At 34.2% G+C, this 21,622-nt stretch overlaps 2 protein-coding genes across 5 annotated transcripts; both read left to right on the top strand.

Moving 5' to 3' along the window:
• On the top strand, positions 6,379-10,123 carry LOC105166062 (receptor protein kinase CLAVATA1). Its single transcript, XM_011085282.2, has 3 exons — positions 6,379-7,319; positions 7,421-9,179; positions 9,401-10,123. The coding sequence occupies exons 1-3, from the start codon at positions 6,507-6,509 to the stop codon at positions 9,751-9,753; spliced, it is 2,925 nt and encodes a 974-aa protein (XP_011083584.1). The 5' UTR covers positions 6,379-6,506; the 3' UTR covers positions 9,754-10,123.
• Positions 12,666-21,589, top strand: LOC105166061 (kinesin-like protein KIN-6). Of its 4 annotated transcripts, XM_011085280.2 has the most exons (21): positions 12,666-13,238; positions 13,327-13,526; positions 13,728-13,851; positions 13,978-14,072; positions 14,598-14,733; positions 15,377-15,442; positions 15,556-15,618; positions 15,737-15,787; positions 15,902-15,984; positions 16,066-16,180; positions 16,955-17,003; positions 17,142-17,380; positions 17,501-17,740; positions 18,194-18,268; positions 18,352-18,414; positions 18,545-18,941; positions 19,312-19,409; positions 20,594-20,709; positions 20,841-20,919; positions 21,074-21,125; positions 21,213-21,589. In XM_011085280.2, exons 1-21 carry the CDS (start codon positions 12,753-12,755, stop codon positions 21,311-21,313), a joined length of 2,928 nt encoding a protein of 975 aa, XP_011083582.1. In that variant the 5' UTR covers positions 12,666-12,752; the 3' UTR covers positions 21,314-21,589. The 4 variants fall into 4 exon arrangements, 3 of the variants coding, with proteins under 3 accessions (XP_011083582.1, XP_020551208.1, XP_020551209.1); XM_020695549.1 differs by having other exon boundaries at positions 21,074-21,297; XR_002287492.1 differs by lacking the exons at positions 20,841-20,919; positions 21,074-21,125; positions 21,213-21,589 and adding an exon at positions 19,561-19,866.

Here is a 21,622-nt window from a genome sequence, read left to right as displayed (position 1 = left end):
GACATGCTCTGCTCTACTTCTCCTTTTTCAAGAAAATTGTGTGAAAATAAGTGGAAGTTCGACTTCACCTGAGTTAAGCTAATCCCAACCGAATAATCGCATGATAACTTAATTCTGTGAATTGAGTTGCATGTGAAGTATAATAGCAAATAGGGAAAATTAATCACTTTTGGTCCTATGGGATTAGTACTTTTAGTCCCATAATTTACAAAAATTAGCATTTTTAGTAATCATGCACTTTTTCATCTACAATTTAATGATGTAGGTCACGTGCAGGCACGTTTCCATTAAGTACTTCTTATTGGAGGAAAAATTGGCTCTTTTTGCTTCATTTGGTTTACTTGATGGAAGACATGATTCTTTGTGTTGCTTCTACTTGACTTCAACTTATAGAAATTGGATTCAATTTTTGTGAGAGAAGAAAGAAATCACTATGATTTTTGTCCTAATTTCCTTCAAAATTTATTCTTCCCCCTCAAATATAGTTATATTTTTTTTTTCCCAAACAGGAAAACAAACCAATTTTCTCTTCAATAAAAAATACTTAACGATCACATGCGCTACACTGTTAAATTGTAGACAAAAAAAATAATTAAGGACTTATGGGACCAAAATTTTTATTTCTCCCAGCAAATACAACTAACTACAAATCAGTCGATTATATATCATTTTCCATAATCCTCGTTTACTTTTTAGAATTAGGCTTGATAAATATTTTCATAAAAAGTTTAATTAATTAGTTTTATTACTAATTTCTTACTCGAGTTATTTTTTTATTTAATTAAATCAATATAATAAAAAATTAAATTATCTGCCTGCATTGTGTTTCAATCATTATTATAATTTATATATATATAGTTTTTGCCATTCACTTGATGTAAATAGAAAAATATAATATGATACTTTTTAAATATTTTTGTCTCGCATTTTTAATTATATATTTAAGAGTTACTCATTTACTCTGCACACAAAGCAGTCTGTATGTGACTTTAAATCAATAATGACTAATTAATTATCAAAAGTTGGCTATCATTCAATGATTATATAATTTTATAAAAAAATAAAAATATTAATAATTTTATAAATAATGAAAATATATTTTTAATTTTTAAATGAGCAATTTATCTTAAAATTAAGTATTGAAAATCCTCCCACATAATAATTAAATGGTATGAACATACAGGAAAATAGATATGAGAGTGTGTAGCAGACTGAAGCTGGAAAGTTTTGACATGTGTGAGGGATGTGGTTAAACATTGAAATGCGGGCTCATCTCAGTATGATGGAGGCGCAGTCGTCTGCTTCATCATTACCATAGATATAAGTTCTGATTGAACTGACAAATGAGCCAATGGCCAGTCACAAAGTAGGTCATCATCACTACTCACTACTTCATGGCCTATGATGTACCTAGTTACTTCTCCTACATTGTTTTCTTTTCACCTACCTCATAATCATCTTCTTGAAACAAAAAAATATTAAATCTATATTTTTATTACCATCTTCTCTCCTGATATTTATTGAAATTACATATAAATTTTTTATAATTTAAGAAATTACATCTAACACTTCTAATATTTGTTTTTATCTAACAAATAAATTTTTCTATTAATCAAAATTCACTGAATTTACTTATATAAAAATAAATAAATAAAAATTAATAATTACCCTCAATTTGACTTATTATTGAGTTATAGTAAGTCAAACAACTTTTTTTCTAACTAAACTACACTTATAACGATGGAAATATATCTGCTCACATGCGTGAAGACGTATGAGGTAATTTGGTCATAAAAATAATTATTTGACCTGCAAAAAATCAATAATAAGTCAATTAAAAGTAAATAAAGATTTTTTGACCTTTTTTTTTGTTAATATAAGCAAGTTTGGTGAATTTTGACTAATTAAATAATTTATTTGTTAGACAGAAACAAACTTCGGAGGTTCTAGATGTAATTTCTCAAATTATAGGGGGTTTATGTGTAATTACAGCAAACATTAGGGTAAGAGAGTGTAATTATCCCTAAAATTTAATATAATTGTAAATATATTTATTATTAAAGAATTATAAATATTTTTAGAAAATAATAGTTGTTTAATAATTACCCCTCTATAATAGGATGTTATTAGAGATATTTGTTACACGGTCATTAATTTTATTAAGGTATTTATAATTTATTAAATAATAAAAATTTATTTCTAAGTATAATAAATTTTAGGAAAGCCCACAATAATTAATCCTAATTTAAGAAAAATTGCTTGTGAGAAACATTGTAATTTGCAAAAAAATTTAAATGAAATGTCTTTTAAATTAGAGCTTAAGTTAAAGTAGATGAATTTACATGCAAATGCTGTGTTTGTTTACACTTCCCTTAAATTAGAGATAAAATAAGCTAAAAGTTATAAGTCGATGAGAACCGCGCTAAATTTTATGAAAGCCCACAGTAATTAATCCTAATTTAAGAAAAATTGCTTGTGAGAAACATTAGAATTTGCAAAAAAATTTAAATGAAATGTCTTTTAAATTAGAGCTTAAGTTAAAGTAGATGAATTTACATGCAAATGTTGTGTTTGTTTACACTTCCCTTAAATTAGAGATAAAATAAGCTAAAAGTTATAAGGCGATGAGAACGTGTTTATTCGTATTTTAGTAAATAAGTTCAACTTCTTTATGATTTTTTTTACCTTAGTTATATTTTATATATTTTGACCCACTCCAATTACGGCTAAAATCTATCCACCTCTTGGAATTGTCCATTTAATTTACAAATAAGCTGATAATACATTATTTTTTTTGCTAAACACTTTCACATCAAGTTTTTTCTACTTGCAAAAAAATTTAAATGAAATGTCTTTTAAATTAGAGCTTAAGTTAAAGTAGATGAATTTACATGCAAATGCTGTGTTTGTTTACACTTCCCTTAAATTAGAGATAAAATAAGCTAAAAGTTATAAGTCGATGAGAACGTGTTTATTCGTATTTTAGTAAATAAGTTCAACTTCTTTATGATTTTTTTTACCTTAGTTATATTTTATATATTTTGACCCACTCTAATGACGGCTAAAATCTATCCACCTCTTGGAATTGTCCGTTTAATTTACAAATAAGCTGATAATACATTATTTTTTTTGCTAAACACTTTCACATCAAGTTTTTTCTACTTATGTATCACTACTAATTACGAACACTTTCAAATTTTAATTTTGATCACTTAGCCACTTTTTCTAAATTAAACACTTACGAAAAAGCATATATATGTACAAAAGCAGAGTACGGAAGTGCTTATTTCCATTGATATTTCAATTTTCATTTCAAAGTATTGAGCTCCGTCTACTTATTTATTTATTAATAATAAGCATCTTTGTATGACTAAATTATAAAAATCAACTCCAGAAGGAATCTCACTCATTCGCATGGCATCACCCGTATATAAAAGAGAAGGAGTTCTAAATTCAAGCTCCTGATTTCCACCCACACAACTTTGTGGTTGTCTTCCACAAAGTTATGAATACCTCAGCATCTCTCTCGACATGCTGCTTACCTAAAAATAGGCATGCTTTTCAATTTCTAAACGTGTGATGCACCTATTACTGTAAAAGTATCGAATATACATACTAGTAGAACTAAATTTATAAATTTTTTAATTGTGAAATCTCAACCTGTAGAGCAATTAAAGTATGCCTTGATGTTCATGTAGCAATGAAGCGTATGCTCCTCCCCACAAGTGCAAGTAGACCTATGGCCATCACCCAAATTGGGGCTTCTTCTTGCTGAAACAAAGACACAACTTTGTTTATTCTTCACATCACTCTCTTGAGATTCTAGTTTTTGTTTATATTATTGTGAATTGAGTCCACCAAAGAAAACTTTAATTTTGGAATGTGAATTTGTTCTGTTTTGGGTAGTGGGTAAATTGTTAGGCAAATGGGAATATATGCAAGCCCTTTTTCCTCCACAACTTCTACGGCTTCCAAATTCTCTTCAATAATCTAACCTGTGAGGACCAATTCCCTCTTAAAGACACTTTATCAAACAGTTGATATGCAGTTTATTTTATTTGAGCAAGTCTGCGCCCGGGGACTCCTTTTCTAAACATCCATCCACTCTCGTAAAGGGATGACTATGCGCTGCTCTGTTTTGATAATTATCACCATAAAAAGTATGGCTATTTGGTCTTCATATATTTGAATCAAGTAGGGTTAAATATCGATACATTATTAAAGTAATGACTTTTTCATTTTAAGGCTGATTAAAACGAGATTTTTTTAGATTCGTCATAATTATAAATACTCTCTCGTTATTTAAAAAATTATAAATACCCTCTGAAATGAACGACCGTCAGACAAATACTTCCTTACAATGGGCCGTCATAATGTGGTATTTGGGCCGTTAATTAGGTATGCGAATTATGCAAATCTCATTAAAAGTTTGTTGTGATTTACCTTTCTCTTTTAATACAAAAATTTTACTCTGATTCTCAAAATCTAGCAATATATTTTTCAAAAACACATTATAAGTTTACTATGTACACGGGAAGCCGAGTCTTCCCTCATAATACATTTAATTATTGCAGGACTTGGAACATTGAAAACTCGAGAGTATAAAGCTCGTCTTCTTCTATCGAGAAGTTAATGAATGCAGTGGCGGAGCTAGAAAATAGTTTAGTTCTATCATAATTTGATTAGTTAATTTATTAAATAAAATATAAAAATTCTTGAGACGTCACCATAAAAAAATAAACGAGAAATTTGATGACATGAAAAAGTGAGTGATATCATAATGTTACTAATTATATATATATATATATTTAGTGATAATAATTTTTTTTATTTCAATATTAAATTTTATAATTCCAATAGCGATTATTATTTTTCAAAATTAATTTGTTATTAGTAAAAATTAGTAACAAAAAACAATATATAAAGTTGTCACTACTGAGAATTAGATAATATATAATGACGACCTTGTGACAATAAATAATTTATGTCATTATATTTTATTGTTAAATAGTTGTCAATATATGGCTAAGACATGCAATTTTAGTGACTTTTTGTATCTCCGGTAGATTTTAGATCTACATAGTTAGAAAAATATTTATTTGACATACAATAAATTTGTAATAAATTAATCAATGATAAGTATTATTTTTATTGACGTCAGCAATTTTACTAATAGATGAATTTATATTAAGTGTACTTTTTAAAATTATAAAAAATTTACGTATAATTTAATATAAAATGACGCAATTATCCCTTTATTTTATAATTGATTATCAATGAAATAATCTGCTTGTAATTACTTAACTTTGATAGATCAAAATTTCGTTTTTGTATGGACTAAAGGGCGATGAGCAATAGTGAGTGGGGCCCATGATCAGATGGATGGTAATTGGTTGGAGACCATCAGACCAACAACTCCAAAGTAACAAACAAAAAATAGAGTAGACTTTCTGCTTAATACCAAAATAGAGTCAGAGAGGGTACATATGTCTTTTTGGGTAGAGACACAGCCACCCTTTGCCCCGGACCCATTTGCCCAAACCCTTCTATCGGAAAAGCACAAAAACGCATGGCCCACGACCCGGAACCATTTGGGCCAATAAGTTTGACACGACGTCGTACGTACGAGGGCAGGCCTGACTTGAGGCCAAGGCAGTCAGATACGTAATAATGAGGCTGTCATTCAAATCGTCGAATCACGCCGTCGATAAACAGACTTTACTACATGCAGCCTTTCTTAGATATTTTAATATTTTTTATAATGGGATATTATAACACCTATTTGTTAAAATATTGCACTTTAAGAAAATAAAATAAAATTATTCTATATTTTAAAAAAATTGATAATTTTTTTTATTTTAAAAATAGACAAAAAAAATAACCATTATGTTCTTATTTAATATATATTATCTTTTATTTTAGTGCTCGTTGAATTTTTTTTAATTAAATAGTAATGGTCAAATCTTAAAAAAATAAAAGATTTTGATTCAACAAATTATTTAATTCATGCTAATTATAAATAATTTAAAATTATAAAATTACATATTTATAATTTTTTAAATAATAAAAAAATATTTTATCGTTATACTAAATTTTACAGGAACTTCTATAATTTATCCTTATTTTTTAAAATCATATCATAATATAAAATACTATATTTAATATAATTACTTTACATTTTATTAAATTCGACTTAAAATTAAATTTCGCATTAATAATATAATTCGAACACCCTGCTTTCTAGTTTCTAGTCTCATTTAACGGCGTCAGTAACTTGACGGTCCCAACAGCCAAAAGACCGACACAGAAGAACAGCAGAAGACTCTCAGAAGATGAAACAGCTAACAGATTCACAGAATCACACACACACTCAACGTATTTTTGCAATTATACTAACATTCAGCGGCCTATAAAACCTCTGTCCCATTCGTACAAATATTTGGTATGCATCCAAACAGTACGCTAACACTTCTTCCATTCTTGATACAGGAACAGCTACAGCTACCATGAACAATCCTTCTCTTCTTTTTCTCTTCTTCCTCTTCTATCCCACTGTTATTCTCCATGCATACTCGGATCTTGAAACCCTTTTGAAGCTTAAATCATCCCTTGTCGGACCTTCGGCTTCGGGCCTCCATGACTGGGCCGCTCCTCCATCTCCGTCTTCTTCAGCCCACTGCTCGTTTTCCGGCGTCACGTGTGATGCTGATGCCCGAGTGACGTCTCTGAACGTCGCCAATGTTCCGCTTTTTGGTACCCTTCCGCCTGAAATCGGCCTGCTGGACAAGCTCGTCAACCTCACACTTGCCGGCAATAAGATCTCTGGCCCTCTGCCTGTGGAAATGTCCAACTTAACTTCGTTGAAGTATGTTAATCTGAGCTCGAACGTGTTCAACGGCACGTTGCCTGGAGAAATTGTGCTGAAACTTACGGAGCTCGAGGTTTTCGACGTGTACAACAACAATTTCTCGGGGAATCTGCCAGCGGAGTTTGTGAAGTTGAAGAACTTGAAGTTTCTTAAGCTCGCTGGGAATTTTTTTTCCGGGGAAATCCCGGAGGTTTACTCAGAGTTCCATAGTTTGACTCATTTGGCTTTACAGGGAAACAGTTTGACGGGAAAGATTCCTGCCGGATTGGCTAGGATTCCGAACCTTCAGGAGCTGTATCTTGGTTATTACAACACGTACGAGGGGGGTATCCCGCCGGAGTTTGGATCTATATCTACTCTTCAGTTGCTTGATCTCGGAATGTGTAATCTTACCGGTGAAATCCCGGCGAGTCTTGGGAATCTCAAACATTTGCACTCTTTGTTCCTTCAGGTTATATTATTGCTAAAACAAATTACATACTGATTGAACGATTACTCTCATTGAAAGGTTTTTAACATCAAACGTTCGATGTCTTCCTTTCCACATAATAGGTAAATAACCTGACGGGGCGACTTCCTTCGGAGCTATCGGGTTTGATGAGCTTGATGTCATTGGACATATCCATAAACAACCTCATTGGAGAAATACCGGAGAGCTTTTCTAAACTGAAGAATTTGACGTTGATTAACTTGTTCCAGAACAAATTCCAGGGCCCTTTTCCAGCGTTCATCGGCGACCTTCCGAACCTTGAAGTATTACAGATTTGGAACAACAATTTCACAATGGGGTTGCCGGAGAATCTTGGCCGGAACGGAAGGTTGATGCTGCTGGATGTCACTAAAAATCACCTGACGGGGACTGTACCGAGGGACCTGTGTAAAGGTGGGAGATTGAAAACGTTGATTTTGATGGATAATTATTTTTATGGCCCTTTACCCGAAGAGTTGGGGGAGTGCAAGTCCTTGACAAGGATACGGATCAAGAAGAATTTCTTGAATGGCACAATTCCGGCAGGATTTTTCAGGTTTCCCTTGCTGGAAATGCTGGAAGCGAATGATAATTTCTTTACTGGTGAGCTGCCGGAGGAGATTTCCGCAAACAATTTAGGAAGTCTTGCATTGTCTAACAATTGGATCGCGGGGAAGATACCACCGGCGATTGGGAGTTTGATGAACCTTGAAATTTTGTCACTTGATATGAACAATTTTTCTGGGGAGATACCAGCGGAAGTTTTCAATCTCAAGAAGCTTTCGAAGCTAAACTTCAGCGCCAACAGCTTGACAGGTCAAATTCCAGTGTTCATTGCTAATACATCCCACTTGACATTTATTGATCTGAGCCGGAATAATTTGTATGGTGTAATTCCAAGAAGTCTTTGTGAGCTACAGAATTTGAATGTGGTCAACCTGTCCAGGAATCACTTGGATGGTGCAATTCCAGGGGAAATTGGGCTAATGAAAAGCTTGACGGTGTTGGACCTTTCTTACAACAACTTCTCTGGCAGAAGACCGGCGACTGGCCTGTTACAATATCTGGACGACCGGTTTTTTGCCGGCAATCCTAATCTTTGTCCACCCCATAGCACCTTTTGCCCGTCGGCTCTGAGCCCACAGGGTTCTCACAAGAGGCATGCATCAAAGGTTGCAGTCTTAATTACAGTATTGGTTACAGTTTTAATACTGCTGCCTGGGGCTTGGATTATATTCAGGCGGCACCGGCTTGAGAAATCAAGAACCTGGAAGTTCACTGCATTCCAGAGACTGGACTTTAGAACTGAGGATGTCCTGGAATGCTTGAACGAAGAGAACATAATTGGCAAAGGTGGAGCTGGAATTGTCTATAGAGGCTCCATGCCTAATGGGAATGATATCGCAATCAAACGTCTAACTGGACGCGGCAATAGCTGCCATGATCATGGATTCATGGCAGAAATCCAGACTCTCGGCAAGATCCGGCACCGCAACATTGTTCGTCTCCTGGGATACTTGTCTAACAAGGATACCAACTTACTGTTGTATGAATATATGTCACATGGAAGCTTAGGGGAGATGCTACATGGATCCAAGGGGGCTCATTTGCAGTGGGAATCAAGGTACCGGATTGCAGTTGAGGCAGCAAAGGGCTTGTGTTATTTGCACCACGACTGTTCACCTTCTATTATTCACAGGGACGTGAAATCAAACAACATTTTGCTTGATTCAGACAATGAGGCTCATGTGGCTGATTTTGGTCTTGCCAAGTTCTTCCATGATGCCGGTGCGTCTGAGTGCATGTCCTCCATCGCTGGATCCTATGGCTACATTGCCCCAGGTTTCTATTCTCTGAACCGAACTACATTTGGTTTGCAGTAATGTGATTACTTGTGTTAAATTTCTGTGCGTGTGAGATTTGGCTCTGTTTCACTTGATTACAGTCAGATTTTTAGTAACATAGAACCTGATCTTCATCCTTGCCTATGTAATGCACCTGGAGCTCACTTTTCATCATCAGGGCTGGGCTAGTTACTGACACCATTCCGTCTTTTTAAACAGAATACGCCTACACTCTCAAAGTCGACCAGAAGAGCGATGTATACAGCTTCGGTGTGGTGCTGCTGGAACTGGTCACGGGCAGAAAACCAGTTGGAGAATTTGGAGAGGGCGTCGACATCGTGAGATGGGTCCGGAAAACAACGTTGGAGCTGGCTCACCCATCGGATGCTGCCTCAGCTCTTGCAGTGGTTGACTCCAGGCTCAAAGGCTACCAACTAACCGGGTTGGTGAACATGTTCAAGATCGCCATGCTGTGCGTGGAAGACGAGAGCTCAGCCCGTCCAACCATGCGGGAAGTAGTTCACATGCTCACTAATCCTCCAACGCCGACCCCTAAGCTAATCAGTCTTTAATTTTGACACCATTGTCGGAGGAACGAGTTCTGTGATGCACTGGGAGTTTTGAGGAAATAAAAATGGCAGGTTTTCTAGGTGTAAGTAACTTGTAAGAGTAATAAGTGTGCTTAGATTTGCTTTGGCCGACGTACCAGGAAATTGTTATAGGGGTTTGATAAGTTGGGAGGATGAGAACGTAAGCAATTCGTGCAGTGTTTTGTCTGTATAATTTGCTGGAAGTTACCCCCAAGTAGTTCCTTTCATTTCTGTCTAAGAATGTCGTATAAAAACTTCTACAAGCTTGTAACTTGTAAGTACTTTCTGTTATCATCTTAATCAACCTTGCAAGTACATTGTGGTGCATTCCAAGTACTTGGTCATTGTAATATGTGAATGGTCATTGTTTCTGAACTGTATACTAACCACATGCAAGTAAATTGCATTTATTGTACACATCTCATGAAGATATTATGAATTTTAAATCTATTGTGGTAATAGAATTTCAAAGAGATCATAATGCTTGTAAAATAATCATCTATCACATATCCGTGCCACATGCAGGTCTATTTTTTAATTAAAAAAATAATAATATTAATAATTCTATGATGTGATGCTAATATGTGACACGTAAATATAACAAAAGTAAAAAATATAAAATAAAAATGACATATTTATGATCTTCAACCAAAATTACAAGTACTCATATCAATGTTTACTTGTTATTTTGACAAAAATAATCATCTTAATCTTTACATCACTTGTTGAATCTATAGTTTTCATTAAAAACGTGAGTCCACTATGAAACTTTAATGGGGAATGCGAATTTGTTCTCTTATTTGGAAAGTGGATAAATGTTGACTTTCAATCATCTATTTCTAGAACCAAGAAGGATATAGACAAAGAGAACATCAAATGCACTCCTACCAAAGTGTTTGTAATTACTTATCCTTTTGTGGTGAAAATTATTATAATTTAAATATTAATAAAAGTTGAGAGTATTTAAAAATTAAAAAAAAAAAGTTAGAATATCTGAAAAAATATCTTAATATTTATAATTTTACTAACAAATTGCAAAAGTTGATGGGGAGTTAACTTTTAACTTAAATCAACTTAAATTTAATCGATTTAAAAACATAAATTATAAAACAAAAATACTATTTTCAGCTTATTTTCACCAATAAATTGATAAGCTCTTAAAACAAACACGTGCATATATATATATTTATTTATTTATTATTAATGCAGTTGAAATGCAATGTTATTTATTTATTTATTATTAATTAAAGTATAACTGTGTTTTGGGTGTATTATATTCGGTCAAAATAAAAAAAAAATATTGAAATTATATTTACATATTTTTGTTGGTAGTAGTTGAAGATTACTTGATACATACACATTACATAAATTTCAATTGTATTTGTTTAATCAAACAAATTAAAAATATAAAATAAAAGATTGATTAAAAAGTTGATAAAATAAATAAATTAATATACAAGAAAGATACTTATTTTTATATAACTAATTAATCAAATATTATTGTTATTTGTAAGCAAAATATATTTTGGTCCCTTTATTTTGGGTTAAAATCAAGTTTGGTCTCTAAAATTTTCGAGACATAATTTTGATTTATGATAAATTTTTTTAGACACGATTTTAATACTTAATATTTACAAATTGATACAATTTTGGTCCATTCGGTTCTCTCATTCTTAATATTTCTAAGACCAGTTTTAACATTAGATCAAAATCGTAATAATTTATAAAGATTAGGGACCAAAAATCATATTTTAAAAATTTTACAGACCAAATTGATTTTGAGTTAAAGTATAAGGTCTAAAAGCGTAATTTACCTAATAATTATCATAAAATCAAGGTAAATTACACCAACATCCCATGAGATTTGACATAATTATAAATACATTGTTGTTAAATAAAATATTATATTTACCATCATTGAGGTCTGTTCCATTTTATATTTAACTTCATCAGTAGGATTCCGATAAATTTATCACATGTTATTTCCAAAATACCCCTAATAAAAAATTTGACTATGATTTGATCAACTTTTCAAACAAAAATGCCCTATGAACCAAATTATTATATTTTAAAATATTGAGGGCGTTAAATGTTAGGATCCCACACACTTATATAATATTTTATTTTATTTTTTGCTAAACTAGTCATTTTTGTCCATTAAATATTGCAGAAATTATCTTACATATTAGGGTGAATTACATTCACACCCCTTGAGGTTTAGTATAATAATAAATACATTCTTGTTAGATAAACGAAGGGTGTCTTTGTATTTGCACAGTTTTTTATACAAGCATTGTAATGTTTTACAAACCTCAAATTGGTTAAATGCATTACACTTCTTTTTGCAAGCATTGTAATGTTTTACAAACATCAAAGAGGTTAAATGTAATTTTCTATCCAATAAGGATGTATTTATAATTATACTAAATCTCAGGAGGTGTTGATGTAATTCATCCTAGTATATAAGATAATCCCCATAATATTTAACTAACAAACGCTGCTAGTTTAGCAATATATATATATATATATATTTAAGTACAAAATATGTGAGATCATAACATTTAACCCCCTCAGTATTTTAAAATATTATAATTTGGTCCAAAGGGTATTCTTGTCTGAAAAATTAGTCAAATCAAAGTCAAACTTTTTATTAGGGGTATTTCGGGAATCACATATGATAAATTCAAAACCTACCGATGGAGTTAAATATAAGATGGGACAAAATGCAAGAAAGATAAATATAATTTTTGATATAATAGGAATGTATTTATAATTATGTTAAATTTTATGGGTATCGATGTAATTTACCTTAAAATTAATGCTCGGAGCCGAAGCCCAAAATAGTTATCTTATTTGAACACAACACGACCCGCTACGACCTGTTTCCTGGCCGTTTTAAATTCCCCCCCTTCAGAAATTCAAATCAACACAAATAGCGCATCCGCCTTCTCCCCTTTGAAGTTTCTTTCTAATCGTAGAAAATGGAGATGAAATCTCCTCCTCCGTGTCCTCCCACCGTCACCATCCGCCGCAACCCACACCGGAAGGCACGCGCCACTCCCTCATCCGCCATCCCCTTCCGTGAACCGCTTTCTTCACCGTCTCTATCAAGAGAGATTTTCTCTACTGAGCTTCCTCAAAATGCTATCAGTACGGACAGTGATAATACCGATCCTTCGCCTAGGATTCTATCCGAAAACCTCAAAGTTTACTTAAGGATCCGTCCTCTCACGATTCAGAAAAACAGCAGAAAAGCAGCAGAATCGAAGAATGCTTGGCCGACGAATCGGAAAATCCAGAGTAATTCCAAGCCGAAAACAAAAAAGAGAAGTGAAGTATGCGTACAAGTAAACGAGGATTTGCATTCTGTCACAGTTTCAACTCCACAAGCATTACAAGAAACGAAGAGGATTAAGTCGGAAGTGTATGAAGGGTTTTCGCATGTGTTTGCCTCTGATTCGTCTCAGGTTAAGTAGATTTTTATAATCATTGTCTTTTCATGTTTGAAGAACATTAAATGTGATCTGGATTGATATTTTCCATCCTGTTCTGCAGGGTGACGTGTACGAGGAGATGGTGAAACCCTTAGTTGAAGCTTTTCTTAAGGGGAAAAGTGGGATGTTAGCTGCAATGGGGCCTAGTGGCTCTGGGAAGACTCACACCGTTTTTGGGTGCGCCAGGGAACCTGGTATGGTACCTCTTGCCCTTCGTCACATTTTCAGAGAGAATGGAAGCTGTGGAACTCAATTATCGAGGTAAAATATTGATAACTTGCTTCCAGAGATATAACCAAAAAAGATTGTCAAGTGACTTTCTTACACTTAGTGTTTATTTTGGATACGTTTATATATGTGTACTTGGCTCGCATTGAAGGGAGCCAATGACCTTTTGTTTCTTTGTCAGGCTTTGCAGAAGTTAGGTTCATGCTTATTAATCTCTGAAAAACTATTGGACAGGGTATTCTATCTGTCAATGTTTGAAATCTCTTCAGAGAAAGGAAAGGCTGAGAAAATGATCGATTTACTACATGATGGAGGTGACATATACATGCAACATTCAGTTCTCAAGGGACTTCAAGAGGTTTCGTGATATATTTTCTGGGAGAAGTTTTTGTTTCGCAATGAATACTTTGTCTTATTTATCATTTGTATCATTCTCTCTGAAATGAATGACAGATATTAACCACCCGTATGTCATTCTAAATAGGCTGTGGTTTCAGATGCTCACCGAGCTGAGTCCCTAATTGCACATGGAATGCTGAAACGTGCAACAGCTATGACAAACTCGAATAGTCAGTCAAGGTTTGTTTTCAGCCATATTCTTTTACCAGCTGTCATTTTGGCAAGATTTGATATGTAAGTTACGTGAAACAATCATACAATTTGATGATATTGTGCCTGATGTAGATTATAGTTAATTTTTCCTCCTACTCATCGTCAGCTGCTTTTCGGAAAGAAATTCGGATCCACCAGATAATTGCTTGTTGTTGGTCCAAAAATTGAGACTATTCTAGTTTAAGAACTAATTCAATTCGAAAGCTGATTTCCTTATATTCATTACATTGTACTTTTTCCCGATGGTTGTTTATGGACATGATATGTTACAAGAGGTGGTGAAATTCTATCAGTCTGGAGTAACTAAAGAACTGAGTAATTAAAAAAGAATGTGAATTTAAATAGACACTGGGTAGCCTTCCGCTAGTCTCTTATGCTTCCTTTTAGTTGTCTATTCTAAGTTTTGCCTTGATGTAGTTGTAGTAAATTAGTAATGATTATTCGTTATGGTTTTAAGCGGTGGTCTGTATATAATTTGACAAATGCTTGCAGTCGTTCACAATGCATCATTAACATCCGGTGGGGGTCTGAGAAAGGTAATGAAGAAGTTGATGGCAAAACAAGCACCACCACCCTAACTATTGTGGACCTTGCTGGAGCCGAGAGAGAAAAGAAGACTGGCAATCAGGTAAAAATTGAATGGTGTAAAGCTCGATGAATAATGTTTGCTGGCATGGAATCCATGTAGCTGGAAGATCTAGATCCTAAATTCTATTCAAATGTCACTTTTATAAGTATTCACCTTTTTATGTTAAACATAATTTACAGCTGAGAGTTCTCTTATCATAAAAACTTCTCTCTTTAAGTGAAATGGGGTTTGTAAAATCGAACACTTTTCTCTTCTGCAAAAATTCATTGGATTTGCATGGGATTTCAATTAGATCCTATGGATAAGAAAGATTTTCAAGATATATTTCAACAGCAGATTTGGAGTTCTGTTCAATGCCTGATTATTGTAGCTTAGAATTTAGAAGTGAACATGAGAGAGTTGTAAATTTACGAGACTTGTTGGAGTAGTCACTTTGCTGGAAAGATAAAATAACTAGACAAATATGCCCCTTGCATGATTTGTCCTTTCAACTTGTAGTAAATTGAATAAAAGTAAGCTCCATTAGTTTTTGTTTGCGCCCCCCCGGCCTCTAACTTGAGAATAGCATTTGCCAAATGTAGGCTTACTATCCTGAGCTAGTCCTTCCATTATAGAAACTTTAAAGTGAATACATTTAAAATGGTATGATATTCTTGTAATGGGCCAAGTTATTATTTTACAGGGTGCTAGATTGCTTGAGAGCAATTTCATCAACAATACCTCAATGGTATTTGGTCTGTGCTTGAGGGTATGAATACTTTTTAGTTTATTTTGATGTTCTACTACTCCTTTGACATGTATTATCCTTTCACTTGAACAAGACTGCCTTATTTGATATTGAGTTTCACTCTTCACTTCCAGTCATTATTGGAGCACCAGAAGAATCGAAATAAGCCACTACAGAAGCACTATCAAAACTCCCTGGTAATCTGAGTTGCTAACGTTGGCCTTGTTTTTAGAACTATTTTGTTTCCTATATTGATCTATAAATTTATGCTTTGATACTTTGAATATGGTGTCTGAATTAGCTTCTTATGATCAGTTGACCAGATATATGAGAGATTATCTGGAAGGCAAGAAAAGGATGATGTTGGTGAGCTTGTTGTGCTTCTGATGGGCTATGCAGCATATTATGCTGTTACATTATTCTCAGCATTTTGTGACTCTTGATGTTGTTTTATCAATTAACGAATTTCTAAATCTGCAGATTTTAACAGTTAAGCCTGGGGTAGAAGATTATCTTGATACATCCTTTCTGTTGAGGCAGGCTTCACCATTCACAAAAATTAAGTAAGGAGATCTGCAAGATTATTACCTCGTAGCCCATTGGACCTTTTCAAAGTAGTTAAAATGTTTTGTTCTTGAATGTAGGTTTAAAACCTTAGAAGAGCCTCTAAACTTAACATGCAACAAGAGGCCCAACCAAGCATTGCCTAGAGAAGAGCAAATGAAGAAAATAAAGTTCAGCAAAAGCGAAGCTTCTAAGGTATAGTATTCATTGACTTTCTTAAACACACATTTATAACAAACATACCATTTACTACCAGATAGTCGTCTACTGTTTAACCCAATGAGTTTTCAGATTATACAAGGTGAGGAATCAGATATGATCTTCATCACTCAGTGATGTGTTAAGTTAATGATGATGTCACCATATGTTGCCTGTGTTGTTCATATTTTATAAACTCAATCGATTCCATGTCACATACACGAGTCTTTCGTGGTTCAACGTGCTTTCCTACAAGCAACTATTAAATAAATTTTTAGACCCTCGTATTAACAGTAAAAGAAGGCTAGGTAAAATACTGGTCGTGATATCTCATGGTCTATGGGCTTGTTTCCTTGCATATGAGTGTGCCAGACTGTAGTTAGCTTCTATGCAAGAATTATATGCAGGGTCAATTTTTTAGATCTTTAATTGAGCACCTGTGCACTCCTTCGCTTGTTCTTATTAAATCTGAGAGGAATACAGCACGTGGCTGCACAATTTCTCTGCACCTTAATAAGTGGATCATTTTGCAGAGGCCGACCCTTTTGAGCAACAGTAGGTAGTGGTAATGCATGTGAGGGGGATTGATATGGTCAAAGTTATGCTTTCATTTCTCAGTTAAGTTCACAAAGAATAGTTTGATGCCGTACTGTGATAACCTACTGTTTTCTTAGTATTTTGGTTAGTTTAACCATACCTCAAAACCATCCTTACTTTCTGGGTGTACTGTTCTAGTCCATATAATTTGATTTGTTTCCTGTTTTCTTTCAGATTGATGAAAGAAATACTGACAGAGGATCCCATTTGAATATGCCAAAAGGTTCTTCTAAATTCTAATATATTTGTTTGGTTAATGCACCTACTTTTGTTTAAATTTTCTTGTACTCTGTAGTGATATCTCTGGTCTTTGTTATTCTAATGCTGAAAGTTCCTCCTGTGGCAATTATTTTGTGGATAGAGACTCCTGGGAAATTGGTTAAAAGCGGCCTCCATAAAAACATTGAAGACATTGATGACGAAAAGTTGAGCAAGATTCATGTTTTATCTGGTAGATCTGTTGGAATGGAGAGTCCACAATCATCCTCAGAGGGAGACTACAATAACTATAAGCCTGAAAAGGAGCGCGAATACCAAATCATGCAAAAATTTTCAAAAGCCTTGTGGACTGTTTTGAAACAGTACGTTCAAAAACTAGAGGTAATATGTGGTCCCAATGGAAATAGAGCTAATATTTTCGTTAGGTATGCTCGTTATAGTTCATCTGTGAATCTCTTTAGACTTTATATAATGTTGATCTCTTAGTATGTTCCTCTGCAGGTGGTTGAAACTGAAAATCGCCATCTCAGGAACAGCTTAACCGACCAAAAGACAAAAAACATGGACCTTGAAGATGAACTCACCACTGAGAAGATGAGGAGTTTTTATCTGGAACATGAACTGAAGGAGTTGAAGTCTCAATGCAGATGTTGTCAAAAAGCTTCGACTGACCTCTTTCCAGTTTTAATGCATGATGCTAGTCCCTATCTTTCACAATATGAAACGGCTGAACTGCAGGAGGTACTATTGAATGACTCTTGAAGACTAACATCTAGCTTCTCTTATATATGTACCTTCTAGCTTTCGTTTTCCTAAAATGTATGTGAGGGGTGTTATGAAAAACCCAGTTTAGCATAGACAACATCTAAATAGAGTATTCATTTTGTTGTTTACATGTTTCTGGTGAGTAGATCATTGTATTTATTTGGTCCTTCACTTTTTTAAGATGACCAGCTCATTGGTTTCTGTCAATGCTTTAGGGACATGAGTAGTATAACTTCCTTAGATATACCATAATTCTTTGGGAATCCAGGATTTGTGTTTTACAAAACCAGCAGTGTCAAAGCTATATAATGTGCTCTTTTCTCATTGTCTTTAATTCCTTAATTAGAGTTTCTAATGTTGTCCACTAATATGCTCAACATTTTGAATTTCATTGATCATCTGATCTTCTATTTCTGAAATTTTGTTCAGGTGAACTCAGAAGTTTCATCTTTTTCCTCGAAAGAGTTGGAGCAAACTGAAAATGAGAAGAAAACTGATTCCCTGGTAAGTTGTTTGCATTTGCTTCACGGAGTGCCACTATATATACCTGCTCTAACATATCAGAAATCAATTTTTATTAATGTCAGGTTAGAGATTCACTTGTGTCTTTTACTTTATCTGCTAGTGGAGTTGAAAGGCATTACCCTCAGGTACAAAATTGAAGCAAGTCCTTTGTCATTGTCTTTTTCTCTTTAACAATTTGCTTGGGTTTGACTCATACAGTATATTATTTATGTTACATATAAGATCCACACTTACCAGTCATGGCTTATCCATCAGAAACTTGTGGAGCGCTCTGGGAGTGGTGATAATACTCTAGATGCAAAGGGATTAAATACCAGCGCTGTGGATGAATTTTCCAGAAGTCAGGAACTTTCAACGACTACTAGTGACACTCAGGATTTGAATTGCTTTGAAGACACAAGCATAGTAGAGTCTTCCATAAGTGAAGTAATTAGTTGGTCCACAAGTGCGAGTCTCTACACAAGTCACGAATCTGAACTCGACACTGTAGACATTGCTGGAGATGCAAAGAGTCTGGAAGGCGAAAGCGAATGTTTATCAAATGGATCATGTCTTCCTACTTCTCTAGAATGTGCTAACGCTAAAAGTTTTAAAGATTTTGAAGATCCAAAAGCTAAAGAAGTTCCAAGCCAGCTTGAAAATGATTCAACAGGTTCAATTGTTAACTTGTGCTTCTATGTATAAGTTTGTATAGCTGCTCTATGTGTGTTTGCTTTCATATATTGTTATCACAAGCAGAACTAACTCCCTCTTTAATAACATCTTTAGAAATAGACTTAGAAAGTTGATATGATGAGGACGCCTGCTGCATATACCTTACTTCCCCTAAGCAGTAATTCCTGGAAATGTTACCCATCCTTTTCTTCAGAACCTGCTGCTCTACATACCATGCCCCTCCCATACATTTTCCTTCAAATTTATTTCTTGAAGTTTGTAATTTAGCCCTTCCATTTGCTTGCTTAGTCATCTTTCTACAGATGAGGCTTAATGACTGGTTGAGCCCTGGATGTTTTCTGTTGCAGAGCATTTGCACACTGTTGTTAGCTCTTCTGAATCTCCTCGAAAAGATGACACCAGTTCTCGCGTGAATGGAGAACAACTCAATAATGAAGAGGGCAAGGTTAGTTTGATGCTTGAAGGCTTTACTTTCCATCATATTGTTACTGATGGTATGCTATTTTCGTCATGGAAATTTTATTCAATAACTAGTCCAGCTGTGTAGCTTATTTGTTAAATGAATGATTAAGATTCTTGTCTTTTCTGTGTAACAGCCAATGCTTAGACTTTGCTTACCAGTGTGTGCATGGGGGATATTTTCGAGATTTTTCTTCTGACACATTAGTGAAGAGAAAGGTTTAATAATTATGATAAATATCCTTTTTACTCTATTAACAAATCATCTATGTTTTTACTGCACATTTATGAAGGATAATCTTTTTAAGGGTTCAGGGGCAAGAAAGCTGAAACCTTAAATTCTCTACCATTATCAGCTTTTATATACTACTTGCAGTTGGTCCAATACAAACAACAGGAGACGGCCTGAAGTTCTTGATTTGATTCTAGCATATATTTGGAAGGTTGTTCCAACTCTACCAGAATTTGTGCAATAAATTAACTATATATATACATGGTGTATAAAGTCATTCTATAGAAACTATTTTTTCGAGTCCTTTTTCTTTTGAGAAATAGTATATTAAGTCTGGTCATACCAGGATGCTCATCTACATTTTTTCCTTCACTGTAATGTCGATCCTCCCAGCATATCATCCCCTTACAAAATGTGCATTTTTGTTTATGCCGGTTAAAGTTTTGAATATCAATTCACTGCAAATGAGAATGCCGTTGTCCTCAAAAGTTGCTTCCATCACTCCAAAAGATATCCTTGCACTTCGATCTGTTTGAATACAGTATTGCAATGATGCTTTCCTGTGATAGCTACATCCTTGGGATTTTTTGTTAGATTTACTACATATAGCACCCATCATGCATTAGTTTAGTGGAGCAAGTAAAATATAGGACCTCTTATTCTAGTCATATTTCCTTACAGACTGTAGTAGAACTCCACCAAAATCAAATGCTGGTTTCATCTTCTGAATGTTGGTGCTGCTAGTCGCCTGAGTCCTGCACGTTACATATGATTTACAAGGTTGCATACCTAATAACTTGTTGACGTCTGAAGGTGTTAAGCTACTGTTATATCTAATGGGTGCTAAAATTAGAAGCATTTTCCCATTTCTTGTGCCTGAGCTTATCTGAAAGTTCCATTTTGCGAAAGAACTAATACTCTTCCCATTGTGGGAGCAGCTGGGTCCACTGGTTGCAGTTGTGCCTGAAGAAGGATGGGATGCCAGAAACACGTCCAAATTTGTGCCTAAGCTTGCTTCCCGCAGCAATTTCCAGCATACAGACAAACCGAAGAGGTACTCAATGATTTTTAATTCATGCTTTCTTCGTGGATACCAAATTAGGAGACATGATTCCCCTTTCTGTTCAGTAACCTTTTCTTAATATTCCACTACGCATTACTAGGATTGTTTTTAAAATTTTTCAGGAGACTACTACCAGCTTCATCTGTATTTTTAAAGGATTTCAGCTTATTGGACATCAAGGATGAAACTGACAAGCCAAAGGTGAAATTTAAATTACTCTTAACCACCTCAATTCTTGTTCCAATCCAAAGAAAAAGAAATGATATGTTATTACGTGAAACTCTATAATTTTCTTAGCTTTCTGTTGAATTGTTCATTTCAAGTGTGAAAATTACAAAGTAGTATTATCTCTCAGGGCGGCAGGGGCGGGAAGAGAGTGGCAATGGATCACAAGAACAGAACACAAGGCAGCTTATCTCTTCTTAATTTACTTACAAGTAAACTTAACAGATGAGAAAACCTCGTTCTCTGACTTTGCTGTATATGTTGTACAGGCATATGTTCCTTGAAGTCCGTCTATACCTACGTACAGCTCATTTTATTACATAGAACACATTCCATCCAAAAGTTTTCTCTTTTATTTTTTGAAAAGTAGAGAACTGCTTCAGCCGTTTTTGCCGTTCACAGAGGGTCAGAATAGTACAAGAGCTCAATGGTCCTTCCATTTGGTTTTTATTTTTCCTTGCTTTCCATCCAAACGGTAAAATAGCAAGTTAGAACTCTATTTATGCTGGTGAAGAATATTAGTGTTATTTTGAACGTCACCCAAAACTTATGTTGGGGACTTTGAAAGGCCTTGTCCATAGGTTGTACTTTCTTCCTTTTCGTTAGTTGTCACATAGCAAATAAATATAAAAATTCTAAAATATTATTGTTATTGTTAAATTATTTAAAAATTCCAATA

This window comes from Sesamum indicum, linkage group LG7 (assembly GCF_000512975.1).
Source record: "Sesamum indicum cultivar Zhongzhi No. 13 linkage group LG7, S_indicum_v1.0, whole genome shotgun sequence".
Taxonomy (NCBI): Eukaryota; Viridiplantae; Streptophyta; class Magnoliopsida; order Lamiales; family Pedaliaceae; genus Sesamum; species Sesamum indicum.
This window is presented reverse-complemented; position numbering and strand designations above follow the sequence as displayed.

What these genes read in the sequence shown, in the direction of transcription:
- LOC105166062 (XM_011085282.2), top strand. Translation starts at nt 6,507, where the DNA reads ATGAACAATCCTTCTCTTCTTTTTCTCTTCTTCCTCTTCTATCCCACT. An exon ending in TGCACTCTTTGTTCCTTCAG is followed by an intron (nt 7,320 to 7,420) that starts GTTATATTATTG and finishes TCCACATAATAG; the next exon opens with GTAAATAACCTGACGGGGCG. An exon ending in CTATGGCTACATTGCCCCAG is followed by an intron (nt 9,180 to 9,400) that starts GTTTCTATTCTC and finishes CTTTTTAAACAG; the next exon opens with AATACGCCTACACTCTCAAA.
- LOC105166061 (XM_011085280.2), top strand. Translation starts at nt 12,753, where the DNA reads ATGGAGATGAAATCTCCTCCTCCGTGTCCTCCCACCGTCACCATCCGC. An exon ending in AGTACGTTCAAAAACTAGAG is followed by an intron (nt 17,381 to 17,500) that starts GTAATATGTGGT and finishes GTTCCTCTGCAG; the next exon opens with GTGGTTGAAACTGAAAATCG. An exon ending in TCAATAATGAAGAGGGCAAG is followed by an intron (nt 19,410 to 20,593) that starts GTTAGTTTGATG and finishes TTGTGGGAGCAG; the next exon opens with CTGGGTCCACTGGTTGCAGT.